The following is a 15,040-nucleotide window of genomic DNA, read 5'->3' on the forward strand; positions in this document are numbered from 1 at the left end:
ATCGTTTCTTTTTGTTCCATATCACAGTCTCAGTCTGGGTTTGGCTTTATAACTTCTCAGCACAACTATAAAAAGCATAATATATATTACCCTAACTGCTTTTCAATAATGAATCAAAGTTAGTTTCATTAATAATAAACTTGTATTCTATTGTTTTGTCTCCATCACTTTAACCTAGAGCTTCATTTTTAATTCCACTTTAGGGCCATATAACTGGTCCCATTTTCTCACACTTTCACCAATAAGTCAGCCAAGTTTCCTCTCAGCTGTCAAACCAGCCACATTGAGTTGGAACCAGAAACTCCTATCACCAGTAGGAATTTGAGTAAAAATTTCTGTATGATTTTGCTATCTTGCATCACTTTTCACCCACAGGCCTATGTAATTTCTTAGACTTTAATTATATTTGAAGGAAAGCTAGGGGACTATTTCAATCTTTTTTCCAAATACCTTATCAGGTAGACTAGATCAAGAGGCATCAAGTAGATTCCTCTTCGAAAATTCAGTAGCTTGCAGTACATTTTAGAAAAAGGATATATTGGTTTTCTTCTCTGTGTGATACCCCAAAAAAATCCAGTTATCTTATTAGCACAAGACTAATAACATGGATTAGTGGTTCTAGAAGCTTTATTTTGTTGACAAATTAGTGGATTTCAAAACCCTTGACTAGGATTGGCACTTTGGGAAGGTCAAAATAATGATGGGTATTTTTAAGCAAATTCCTAGCCTTTGTTCCCATAAAAGGTAAAATATTTAGTCAGAATTAGAATGACAATGATCATGATACCTCACTGAAACAGCAATTGGCTTTCTGATTTTATTGCAAGCTATGGTTAATTGAATGAGAAATAAACCCAGTACCAAAAAGTACAAAAGGAGCTTGAGATTTGTGGGATCTTTAACATGGCCAAATGTCCTTCAAGTTTTCACAGCAGTGCTGTCAAATTGAAGTTTTGTCATTAGTTTCATAAGGATATGTTAATTTACAAAACGTGCCTAAAAATTCAGTCAGATGAATAGGGTTACTGAAGTATTTTTAAAGCAGCAAATGTGATGAAGAACAAGACGGGTGTAGGGAGGGAACTCTGGAAGAGAGCTGTGCTGCTCATGGCATGGCTGTCAGTGGTTGTGAGAGGTGGAGGGGGTGGGTGACAAATGGAAGTAGTTAAAATTTTTGGAGCAGTTATAATGTCAAGTAGCAGGCCAGGAATGAACCTTGAATATTAGAAAAATGTGTGTAAGTATGAGGCATTCCTAGTCAATGTTAACCTGGGTACACAGGGATAATAGTGTTCCTTATCATCCTCCAGCTATCACATCTTGGCTCACACTAAGTCTTGATAATTGACTTGCTCTTGTCCTCTCCAAATGTTTCAGTTTGATCAACAACTCGCCTGTGATTCCCAATCAATATCTGAATACCTGACGTTGGCCTTCTTTCACATTTCCTTTGGACAGAGCATTCCAACAGCCTTTTTCAACCACATCAGGACACTTGCTTTCTTACTCACTTCCTGTCAACTACTTTACATGCTTCCTTCAAGTCCATCTCCTTAATATGTTTTTGAGCTCTTCAAATATTTCTATTGGAATTAAGCAACCATTTTCTATATTTTAAGTTCCATGAATAATGAAAATATTTTGTTGAACTTCTCAAATTATAAATGTCACCACTGTTAGAACAAATATAATCAGTTAGTTAGTCTGTTATCGTAAGGAATATGAAATACCAGATAGAGAATGGTGCTTCACTGTCACTGATATCATATTTATAGAACATGGTTTAAAAGTTTACAGTATATATGCCCCCCCCCCCCATGGCTAAGTCATGGCAAAGCCCTTCCTTTGAGTCATTAAATTGTTGGCTTTAAATCCCATTCCAAGGTCTTATACACAAATAATCTTGGCTGACACTTCAGTTATTTGGTTACTACCATCTCATTGCCTTTTGTGGGAGCATCCTGTGGATAGACTGTCAGTGGTATTCTATTCATTGCAGAGTGCACCTGAAAAATACACTAGAGATTGCAAATAGCACCATAGTAATGTGACTTTTATTCAATTGTTCATGTAGAAGAAATCCTGTCACTGTGTGGTCCCTTGAAAAAGATAAAAACAAGTTTGTTCTGGCTTCAGCATGGTATGAAATCTTCATTACACTCCAACTCTTCTGTAATAATCAGATCTAGTTCATATTTTGAAGATAGTGGAAGTGTAAACATTGTAACATTTGAACAGATGTAGGAATAATGCAATCTAAATTGAATCAAGTCATAGGAATTGACTGTGCCCTGAAACATCCCACTGGAGAGTTGAGCTTCTGACATGACACATACTGAATCTTGGTACATGGATTAATTTCATAGCAATATGAAATATGATTTCATCACACAACCATTAACAGGCATCCTAAATCTTAGATAACTTTGTGCTTCTAATGTGCTTTATCCATATTTTGTCAGCAACTTGCATTCTTTTCAGTGGAGTTAGTCTATTTTACTGTCACAGCTCAAACATGGCCAAAGATCAACCTGCAAAATAAATTCATATTTTTTTGTTGGTGCAACTGGAATAATCTCTTGATAAATTAAGAAATAAATTAACCGAAAAATAAAGTGGACCTCTGATCATCAATGGGAGTTTCACTTACTATCTGAAGTACTCTTACCATTAATTATTACGATATCTTAACTCCTCTCAGGAGCACAGCATTCATGCAACCTGTAACGGGACATGGATCAAAATTAAGTTGATACCTTCTGGAAGGTGACTTGGATGGAAAAAGTACAGGAGTAACAGCAACTACATATGGCAAGTAAATGTAGATTTAACAAACCTATTTTGATAAGATTTGTTTATAATGGAATGATGAGATGGATCTAGATTGTGCTGGGAGTTATCGTCTGTTGTGTGTTTGAGCTGATTGAATATAAAATTGTGATTAAAATGGGTGACGGTTCATGAAATTAAACACAGCCAGTGAACACTCTTTTGAAATCTATTCACTAGTGAGAGGATCAATGTGGCTTGACAGCTTCTTACAGTTTACTGTAGCTGGATATTTTTGAACCCTGCCTCATAATCTGGAAGTGTCCTCAGATGTTTTAAAATTCTAAATTAGCCTGTCAATATCATATAACTGCTGGAATGTTATTCACACATTAAATTCATAATATATTCATCTCAATCTCTGCAATGTATTTGTTTTGTTGGGGGAAGGAGGGGGAAAAAAAAAATGTATTTGTTTTGTTCTCAGATAAAGGTTGGAGACCATAAGAACATAAGGCATAGAGTCATAGAAAAATATGGAATGAAACAGCCCCTTTGACCCAGCTAGACCGGGCCAGACTGTTATTCTGCCTAGTCCCATCAAACTCTACCTAGACTATAGTCCTTCATACCCCTCCAAACCATGTATTTCTCTTTGTGGATACAAGTTTTGAAATCAAACTTGTATTCACAACTTCTGCTGACAGCCCATTACTAACTTTCATCACACTCTGAGTGAAGAAGTTCTCTCTCAGGTTTCCTTTAATATTTCACCTTTCACCCTTAATCTATGAACTCTACATCTAGTCTCATCCAATCACAGTGGAGAAAGCCTGCTTGCATTTGCCCTATCTATACCCCTCATAATTTTGTCTACCTCTATCAAATTTCACCCTATTTCTCCCCATTCTCTTAATCTATTTAACCTTTCTCTAAAACTTGGGTACTCATGTTCCGGGAACATCCTTATAAATTTTCTTCTGTACTTTTTGATCTTATTCATATATTTCCTGTGGGTTAGTGACCAGACCTGCACACAACATTCCAAATTTGGCCTCACCATATTCTACATAACATCCAACTCCTGTACTTAACACTCTCATTCATAAAGGCCAATGTGCCAAAGTCTCCCTTCATGACGCAATCTAAGTGTGACACTGCTTTTAAGGAATTACGGATTTGTATTCCCAGATCACTTTGTTGTACTGCATTTCCAGAGTGCCCTACCATTCACCATATAAGTTCTATGTGGGTTTGTCCTCCCAAGGTGCAAAACCTCACACTTGCTTGCATTAAATTTCGTCTGTCATTTTCCAGCCCATTTTACCAGCTGGTTCAGATCCTGCTGCAAGCTTTGATAGCCTCGCTTGCAGTCCATTCTGCACCAAACATTCTGCTCCAGCCTCCCATGCGAGACTTTGATAAAGGCCTTGCTAAAGTCCACATAGATAACATCCATTGACTTTCCTTCAAAAATTTACCTGGTAAACTCTTGAAAAAATGTAAAAGATTGGTCAGACATGACCTACCATGCACAAAGCCATGTTGAATATCCCTTATCAGGGCCTGTCTATCTGAACACTTATATGTATCCAGACTCTTAGAATATCTTACAATAATTTATCTACTAAGGGCATCTAGTTTCCTGGCTTATAATTTCCCAGCTTATTCTTTGAGCCTTTTATGAACAACAGAATAACATTAGCTATCCTCCAGCCTTCTGATATTCCACCCATAGCTAAATACATTTTAGCGGTGCAGACTCGAGGGGCCGAATGGTCTACTTCTGCACCTATTGTCTATTGTCTAAATACCTCTGCTGGGGTTCCTGCAATTTCTGCACTAGCCTCTTTTAAGGTCTGAGGAGTCAGTTTATCAGGTTCTAGGGACTTATCAAGGTTAATTTACCTCAACAGAGCAAGCACCAATTCTCCTGCAACCCAGATACAGTCTATAACTTCGCTACTCTTTTGTCTCAGTTCTGTAAATTCTGAATTTGCATGCAATGTAAATACAGATGTAAACAATCTTTTTAAGGTCTCTCCAATCTCTTTGGGCTCCATTCATAGATGACCAGTCTGATCTTCAAATAGATCAATTTTGTCCCCTACTATCCTTTTGCTTTTGATGTATCTATAAAAGTGCCATCCTCTTATCTGCCAGAATGACCTCATGCCTTCCTTTAGCATGATTTCCCTGTTCTCCTGCATTTCCTATACTCCTCAAGTACTTTATTTGTTATTTGTTGCCTATATTTGGTAAGCATCTTCTGTTTCTTATTAACCTGGATATCCCTGAAAATCCAAGGTTCCAGAAAAATGTTACCCTTGCCATTTATTCTAACAGGAATACAGACTCCATACTCTCAATATTCCACTTTTGAAGGCCTCTTTGCCAGAAAACAACTTATTCCAATCTACATCTGTCAGACTCTTTCTGATGCCATCAAAATTGGCATTTCTTCCATTTAGACTCTCAACCTGAGGATCAGACCTATTCTTCTCCATAATTAACTTGACGCTAAAGGAATTATCATCACTAGATCCAAAGAGTTCCCCTGCACATACTTCTGTCTCCTGCTCTGTCTTGCTCCCAATAGGAGATCCAGTATTTCCTAATAGTTGGAACATGTATATGTTAATTGAGGAAACTTTCTTAAAAACACTTGTCAAGCTCTATCCTATCTAGTATCCAGTAGGGATACAGTATAGGATTCTCATTTAATAAGTAGGAAGTTAAAATCACCTACTAACGCAGCCTTAATTTTCTTGCAACTGTCTGCAATCTCTCCAAACTTTGCTCCTCTAAATCCTTCTGACTATTGGTATGTCTACAATATAATCTCATTAATGTGGTAATCCCTTATTTATTCCTCAGTTCCACCCATGTAGTCTCAGCAGTTGAACCCTCCAATATGTTCCATCTGAGCATGGTTGTGATATTTTTCCTGATGAGTAATGCCACCCTTCATTTTTAATACCCCCCTCCTAGCCACCATATCTAAAACAATGTAATGTCAGAATATTAAGCTGTCAATCCTAAAACTAAGTCTGACTAATGGTTACAACATCACAATGCTGATCCATACTCCATGCTCATTTGCCTTATCTACAATATTTCTTTGATTGAAATAGGCCCAATTCAATTAGTCCCACTGTACTCAACCTTTCTGTTCCCATCTCCGTATGTAGGATTAACATCTTCTTTCTCAATTCACACTTCACTCGCTGCCCTCGGACTCTGGTTCCCTTCGAAAGCAGTGCTAGTAAACCTTCCAGTAAGGATATTAGTCCCCATCCAGTTGAAGTGCAAAATAGTTCTGTCTATACAGGTCCCACCATTGCTGGAAGAGAGCCCAGTGATCCAAAATCTGAAGTCCTCCCTCCCGCACTATCTCCTTAACCACAAGTTAAATTGTTTTCTATTTCTAGGCTCACCAGCATGTAACACAGATAGCAATCCCAAGACAATTATCCTAGAGGTCATGTCCTTTAACTTGGCAGCTAATTCCCTGAACTCATTTTTGAGGACATCAACATCCTTCCTGCCTATGTCATTGGTACTGATGAGGAGCATGACCTAACTGCTCACTCTTACCCTTGAGAATATTATGGACTTAATCTGACCAGTTCTTGACCCTGGAACCTGGGAAGCAACATACCATCTGGAATTTTTTTCACATCCATTGAACCTCCTTTCTGTTCCCCCAAACAATCAATTTCCTATCACCACTATTCACCTCTTCTCTCCCTTCATTTCCGAACAAAAAACTAGATTCAGCACCAGAGACCTGACTGCTGTGACTTTCCTCTGTTAGGCTGCTCCCCAGCACCTCCAAATAGTTTCCAAAACAATATATTTGTTATTAAGGACAACAGCCACAGAGGTACCCTAAAGGGGCTGCCTATCCCCTTTTCTTCTTTGGATGGTCATCATTTACCTGTGTTCTGCACCTTATGTGTAACGACCTCTCAGAGTCTCCTCTCAGTGAACCGCCTTACCCTCCCTCCATCTCCCAAATGATCCAAAGGTCATCCAGCTTGATCTCGAGTGCCCTAATGCATTCTGTAAGAAGCTGCAGCTGGAAGTACTTCTTGCAGGTGAAGTCATCATCGATAGTGATTTCTTTTCTCCCAGTGGTAAATGACATCATCAGTTTCCCGACTCTAGGAGGACTCTGTGGATAACTGACAACCTCTTATAAGGCAGCCACAACAAAACCAAGAGCATATTGATCAAGGATTAGCAATGAGATATTAATCAAAGGAACATGGAAGTCTAAATCCCAGCATCTCCTGGCCTTTTCAACCTTTTCTTCCTTTTCAATGGACAGCTTTACACAATTGTCCTCTTTTGTGAAAACAATTCTGGGTGATAGGCTGTAATCATTTTCCTCTTAAACTACCAAGATATTGGGCAATCTTAGAGCACTGGAGGCAAAGAACCATTTCATTGTGTAGTCATGCTGTGATGTACATACAAGCTCCAGTAACTCCAATCCTTAGCATTTTCCTGAACTTCTGTGGTCTCCAGTCCAATGGTTGTTATGTGGCCATTGCAGGGATTAATTTCTAAACACTGCAGTGGTTTTCTGCTGATCAGTGCAGGGACCCTGATGGGAACAGAAAAAAAAGTACAGAAGGATGCTTGCTAAACTGCAGTGCATTACCTTTAATGTAATTTTTTCCCAATATCACTAATATATCTGGATGTTTTGAGTGGATGTTCATGTTGCATGCTGCAGAGCTTTAATGAATGAAAAGGAAACAAATGTGAAAAAAGAGGACAGTGGACATACCTCAGTACCCAAGCTAATATTTATCTTGCAGTGTGCAAATTAGCTGGACCATTACATACCTTACAACTGTGGTTGCATTTTAAAAGACCTCTTCGGCTGCAAAAAAAACTTAGTGACATTTTGAAAGAAATGAGAGCTTTTCATTCTTAAAAGAAGAATGTCTAAGTTGTGCAGAAATAGATTCAAGCCTGTGATAATTAGTGTGTAAACTGAATGGGAGTGATATTTGCATTTTGTATCCTTCTTGTGAAGCCTCAAACTTATATCTGATATGAATGTCAATGGATTACAAGGAGATTATTTCCATTTGCAATAAAGCAATTAGGATTTTAAAATTATAAAATGAATAGCAAAAGGAAACAACTTTTCTTGCTTGAAGATTCAAGGAAAAGAAAAACTGTTACAATTGGAGCTAGTTCCTTCAAAAGTGAAATCAGGCCGTACTTTTTTTTTCAAAATAGGCCAAAGAGATGAGGGACCTTTTCCCCCCAAATTGCTGGGTCAATTAGAATTGGAAAGATATTTTTTCAGTCAATGGTCATGAAATAAGATGGATCACAGCAAGATAAATGAAAACCCAGTAACATAGCTAAATGGAGAGTCTGAATGCTTGTTTTGAATTCTGAATAATGTGCTTATTAATGGATGTTGGAAAAAATTGAAAGCTGTCTAATTTATCAAGGAGTTGATTTATTTATTTCATGTGATTTGCAATGGAAAATAGATGCAGCATGGGTTTGCTTCCAATCTGGATGAAAGAGACTTTCTCAATCTGGCTTGCAGTTAGGTAAATAATTTTCCAATCTCTTTCAATTTAAACCTCATTTATGTATTGTCAGGAGCTAGCTTTTGGGAAATTCACAATTGTATACCACTTTTGCTATACCAAGAGAGGTGAATGCATAATACTCTTGTATTCAGCGCACAATTTGGCTGATGGATCATCTGGGAGAATATAAATCACGCTGTTTCCTTAAGCTTGTTGACATTTGGCTTCAATGCATTTGAAATCTGGAAAATATGCACGTCCCTGTTTTCAATGTTAAGACAACTTATGGCCATTATTTCTGAAGTTTAAAAGCTTCCCATATTTTATTCTTGTTCTCCCAAGATACTGATTCATATTCAGACATATTCCAAAGGGTGCCAGCAGGACATAATGAAAACTTCCCAATTGGCCATTCTTCACATGTAAGCATGAGTAGTGGCAGATCATTGTCAATAGGGAAAGGGGGATAGGAGATGGAGAGGAGTCAAGCTTAACTTGTTGCTATCCAATGATAGAAAATAAGCTGAAAACTTATTCCTTCAGAGATGGGGCTTGAGGTTGAAACTAGCAGAGCTATGAATTCATCAAGGTTCATATACTGATAATATGCAGTCACCTTCCTAGTTGGACTTTTCCAGCATATAATCAGTCTCTACATCCAACAGCTTGTACTCAAAATTATGAAGAAAATAAATTGACATATATATAAATAATACCTGCTTTTTAAAAAAACAAATGTTTTCAATCATTTCAATTTTGGATTTGACTTGATAATGAATTAAACTCTCACATTGAAATATTGTCATTGTAAGTTAGCCTTATGAATTAAAAAGTATACAAAGCATACATTTTGGGGCATAACAAAAGCAGAAAATGCTGGAAATGCTCAGAACCTGTGAATGAAGCAACAGAGTTAATGTCTCTGGTTGATTAAATTTGTGACAGCCATTGGGCTGTAATTTAACTTTGTTCTTCTCTCCAAGGATTATGCCCATTCTGATGAACACTTCCAGCACTTTCTGATTTTATCTGAGATTTACAGCATCTGCAGTTTTTTTTTTGCTTTTCAAAGACATTTTGGGCTAATGTTTCCACACTGCTTTTTAAGCCCCAAACCAATGCTGGCAAGTATTGTATACCAATGAACACTTCATTCATATTGCTTAAAAAAAATGACTTCCTCTTAAAAGGAGGTCCCCAGTCACACCATTTATAATTTTCCCTTCCCAACCTCCATCCCCTCAGTATTATAGTACCATGATCCTCACTGACATGGGGTTCACTAATATCATATTTTTTTCACATGGGAAACCTGCAGGTGACTTTGTGTGGGCCTATTCCTTCCAAATCCTTCCGACTGCTAAGGTTTTGTATAAAATGTCTAATGCTTTCTCCTTCACATGACCAAGTGGCTCAAGAGTGTGGTTGGTCCTTAGAGAGATGCAATCATTAGTGCAGGAACCCAACTGTTCAATGGCACTTTCTCCATTTAAATTCAAGGCAAGGGCACCATGAATGCAACTCTGAATCCCAATGGCCACCACATCCCACATCTTTTTGTACCTTTAGCTGTTTTCGACTCTCTGGGACACCAGAGAACTTCAGCTATGTCTGGATTTAGCCCCATAACACGCCACTAATAGAATATCTTTCATTTTGAAAAACAGAACGATACAGCCTTTTGCCGTTGGCATTAAATCATCTTCATGTTGAACCTCCGTGCACCTCCTTGCTCATTGTCAACTGTGGCTCCATTGGTCTTGCGAGGAATGTACTCTATATCAATGTTGCTCTTGTGCTTGCCCTTGCCACGACTCCATACAAAGAGGAGCAGGAAGCAGAACAAGACCACACCTAGAAAGGTGAAGCAGCCCATGGCCGTGGACACTAGTATTGTCTTGAGGTCCAGGGACACTGTCATAGGAACGTGAGTCCCATTGGAGTGGGTGTTGTTCAATTCGGTCAGGTACTGAGAGGTCCTGTTTCCACGCAAGTGCTCGGAAAGTCCCCTAACTTGCAGCGTAGCTGAGGTGGTGTCGTTCCCGGCGGCGTTGCTGGCAATGCAAAGGTAGACTCCGCTGTCCAGAAACTGGGTGGAGCGGAACTTCAGGGTGCCATCTCCCTGGACAGTCACCCTGCCATTTGACTTGAGGGTGATCAGTCTCCTGCGTGGGGATTGCCAGGAAATAACCGGGAGTGGGTCACCGTCGGCTTGGCACATGAATTGAGCTGTCTGACCCTCCTCTACCATCAAATTCTGTGGTTCCTTGTCTCGTATTTGGGGCCTTTGACAGGTGAAATAGCTGGGGAGGTACAGATTGTTGAAATCTGAGAACTGCTTCCCCCTCAGGCTCTCTGGCGATGCACAAGTTGGGGGCTCTCCCGAGAACCTCAGCATCTTCCTCCTTTGCAGAATCCAGAGCAGCCGGCAGTCGCACGCCAGCGGATTGTGGTCAATGCACAGCACCTGTAGGCTCCTGGTGCTCTGTAAGGTGCTCTCCTCCAGAGTGTCCAGCAGATTGTGTGACAAATTCAATACCCGCAGGACTTGCAGCCCCTTGAAGGCACGAGCTTCGATAGTCAGCAACTGAGCATGGACCATGTGCACTTCTTGAAGGCGTGTGAGGTCCTGCAGCATACCTGCTTCCACCACGCTGATGGGGTTGAAGGACAGATTAAGATGTACAAGGTGAACCAAGTGCCTGAAGGCAACGTAGGGCACGGCAGAGAGGTTGGTGTTGGTGATAGACAGGGAGGTGAGGTTAAGACCATGCAAGCTGTTGGCAGGGAGAGTGTCCAGCAGTGGCCAGTGACTGATCTCCAGGTGCTTCAGCCTGAACAGCTTCTTGAAGGCATAGGCGTGGATGGCATTGATGTGGAGGTGGCAGAGCCGGAGGCGGACCAGGTTGTGGAGGTGGGACAGGGCTTCAGTGGGCACTGCAGTGAGGTTACACTTCTCCAGCGTCAGCTGCTGTAATGCTAGCAAGCCACTGAAAGCTCTGTGGGAGATGTACACCAAGTCATTGTCCCCTATCTCCAGAGACTTTAAGTTATGCAGATCCTGGAAGGTGTAGTCCAGCAAAATAACAATTTTATTGTCACTGACGTCCAGCCGCGTCAAGTTAGACAAGCCTGAAAAAACACCGAGGGGTATCAACTTTAGTCGGTTGCTCTTCAGGCGTAAGGAGCGCAAGTTAAAAAGATTACTAAAGGAACCAGGTTCTAAGGATGAAATGATATTCTCACTAATGTCGATTACTTCCAGCAGGGTGTAGGATGCAAACTCATCCGGATTGATTATCTTCAGCTTGTTCTTGCTCAGGTCCAGTATTTTGGTCTCGATAGGAATGCCCTCCGGGATCACAGTCAAGCGCCTCCGATGACAGGTGACAGACTTGTTCTGGGCAGAGCATTCACAGCGAGCGGGACATCCCGCTGTCGATCCTGTGAGGACGATGATCAGAACCAGACCCAGGAACGGTTGCCAACATGATATGGCCACATGAAGCATGACTTTGCTGAAGCAGTCCACCATTCTGTCAAGGGCCTACGACAGAGGGAGACAAAAAAAAAGATGCAGCTTTAGGCACATCAGCATAAATCACAGCTTTCTTGAATCATCATTATGCAGTTAGGGTACAGTGCCAATTTGTATCTCTATTAGTTGTACTAATGATTCATTAGCATTAACCTTTTCCATCAGCTGTGTATTTAATAACCCCAAGGATTCATAAGGTGAAGCTGCCTCTCTCTATGAATCATGGCTGTTACCTCACATGACTCCCTCTCCACAAGCACAAAGGTAGCTGCCAGGATTATGACAATGAAACTCCCTTTTTAATTGGGAATGGGTTCTTTTATCATCTGAATGTACAGGTCTTCTGACTCAACACTGGGAAGAACTAAATCATCAGGAGGTACAGAAATACAAGTAAGCCCAAATTACTTGTTGCCATGGTAAAGCTTTGATTTTTGCCATAAAACTATTAAATTAATAGCTCTGACCCACTTTGGTTTACTAGTGTATCTTAAGCAGTATAAAACTTCCAATGTTTTTCTCATGGTGGAAGCAGCTCTCTCTATGGTTTCCTGACATACTACCTAACAGTTGATGGAATGTTGTGTTTTGAAAGTGATTTTCTCTGAACCAAATAAGCTGTGTGTATTCTATTTCTTTCCTTCCAGAGATTGTAATAGGCAGCGAGAAAGAAAAAAAAGAAGTGGATTACCTGTTGTGCAGTTTGAAAGGAAAATCGGATACAGTTAGCATAACAGTCTCTTTTCACCTGACATCTTGCTTTAAACTTACCGCGACACAACGAAAGGCTTTTCAATCCATCAGGTCCCAAAGGAGCTATCCCATTACCCTCATTGCTTATTTTCCTGTATTTATGTAGCGTACTCTCTCTCACATGTTCATCATCTTTTTGAATCTTTTTGCCTTTAGCCTACGGTAAGTGGGATCTTACATATCAGCTAACTAATTCATCTGGGATGAGATGAACAGGTAGTGTAAATGGGAACTTTGTGGAAATCCATTTGTCAGTTCACATGGTAACGCCGGGAATATGCAATGTCCACACACAAAGTATCCAAGATCAGGATTGAACCCAAGTTACTTTAGCTGTGAGGCACTAGCACCATTTGTGGCAACTCTCTGTTACCCCTCTCAATGGTGCAATAGAATCAGGGATCTTTACACCACAGAAAAGAGCCATTTAACACCGAAGATCTAACCTGGACCCAGCATATCGAAGCAGCTACAAAGAAGGCATGATAGCATCTATATTTAATCGGGAGTTTGAGAAGGCTTTGTATGTCAGCAAAAACACTCAAAAATTTCCACAGATGTACTGTGGAGAGCATGCTGACTGGCTGCATCAGCGTCTAGTGTGGGGACACGGCTACTGCACAGGATTGATGTAAGCTGCAGGCAGTTGCAAACTCAGTCAGCTCCATCATGGGTACTAGCCTCTGTTGAATCCAGAACATCTTTATGGAGTGATGCCTCAGAAAATCAGCTTCCATCACTAAGGACCCCTGCCTCTCAGGACATGCTTTGTTCTCATTGCTACCCAGAGAGGGGGTACAGAAGCCTGAAGACATACACTCAATGAAACAGAAACAGCTACTTTCACTGTGCCATCCAATTTTGAGTGGACATTAAACCTATGAACACTATCTCACTACTTTTTTATTTCTATTTTTGCACTACATATTCAATTTAACTATTTAATATATATAGTTACCATAGTTCACAGTTTTTTCTGTATTATTATGCATTGCATTGTACTGCTGACACAAAGACAACAAATTTCATGACATATGCTGCTGATAGTAAATCTGATTCTGAAGTGAATCTGCTCCATAGAGCTATGAGACAACACCATTAACTGCCACATCACATCCAACCTTGGATTAGAAATAAAAGTAAAGTAGTAGTGAGTTGTCCTTGCCCAGACAGGCCTCTCTGTATTTCAATTCATTGATTTGCCCCAGTGATCTAACATACTGTCTTGAAAAATGAACCAGTTTAAAAAATAGCTTAATAATTCATGATAAGTGATGTCTATTTAAGACTAATACAAGGAGGGATTTCTTCTCATAAAGTTGTGAGTCTTTGGGATTTTTTTTTACACACCAGACAGTTGTGAATGCTGAGTCATTAAGTACATTAAAGAGGAAACTAGAGAGACATTGAGTCGGGATAAAAAATCTTAACAATTCAGAACAAACATTTTCTCATCTAATGTTAATCAAATTCATAGAAACTGGTGAAATGTGCATACAGAAGGCAGAATACAAAGTGAATACTATTGGTCCCGGGCTAGCTCATTAAGTACAAGAGATTCTGCAGACAATGGAAATCTTGAGCATCACACAAAAAATGCCAGAGGAACTCAGCAAGTCAGGCAGCATTAAAACATTCATTTATAGATTGTGGACCGAGGCAGCACCTCAGTTCATCCCTAATTGCTCCTGAACTGAGGAGGTTGTTAAAAGTCATCCATATCAGTTGGTCTAGACCACAGTATATCAAGGCAGACCAATGAAGGATAATAAATAGAACATAGAAATTTACAGCACATTACAGGCCTTTCGGCCCACAATGTAGTGCCAACCATGTAACCTACTCTAGAAGCTGCCTACAATTACCCTATCGCATAGCCCTTTATTTGTTTAAGCTCCACGTAACTACCTAAGAGTCTCTTAAAAGACCCTATTGTATCTGCCTCCACCATTATCACCGGCAGTGCATTCCATGCACCTACCGCTCTCTGACTGAAAAATCTACCACTGACATCCCCTCGGTACCTATTTCCAAGTATCTTAAAACTATACCCCCTCATGCTAGCCATTTCAGCCCTAGGGGAAAGCTTCTGGCTATCTACATGATCAATGCCTCTCATTATCTTATATGCCTCTATCAGGTCACCACTCATCCTCTGTCACTCCGAGGAGAAAAAGCCAAGTTCACTCAGCCTGTTCTCATAAGTTATGCTTTCCAATCCTGACAACATCCTTGTAACTCTCCTCTGCACTCTCTCTAGAGTACCCACATCTTTCCTGTAGTGAGGTGACCAGAACTGAGCACAGTACTCCAAGTGGGGTCTGACCAAGGTCTTGGATAGCTGGAACATTACTTCACAACTCTTGAACTCAATCTCATGGTTGATGAGTGCCAAAACACCATACACCTTATT

The 15,040-nt window shown here is 40.0% G+C and overlaps 1 protein-coding gene across 1 annotated transcript in view; it reads right to left on the reverse strand.

The window, feature by feature from the left end:
• Nucleotides 1-10,029: 10,029 nt before the first annotated feature.
• The window catches only part of LOC132396341 (leucine-rich repeat and immunoglobulin-like domain-containing nogo receptor-interacting protein 2), a 206,024-nt gene continuing 201,013 nt past the window's right edge, over nucleotides 10,030-15,040 (reverse strand). Inside the window, exon 2 of the mRNA XM_059973854.1 lies at nucleotides 10,030-11,883. Coding sequence (XP_059829837.1) covers nucleotides 10,030-11,883 — 1,854 coding nt within the window. The remainder of the gene's footprint in view (nucleotides 11,884-15,040) is intronic.

This window comes from Hypanus sabinus, chromosome 7, assembly GCF_030144855.1.
Source record: "Hypanus sabinus isolate sHypSab1 chromosome 7, sHypSab1.hap1, whole genome shotgun sequence".
In the NCBI taxonomy this organism is placed as follows: Eukaryota; Metazoa; Chordata; class Chondrichthyes; order Myliobatiformes; family Dasyatidae; genus Hypanus; species Hypanus sabinus.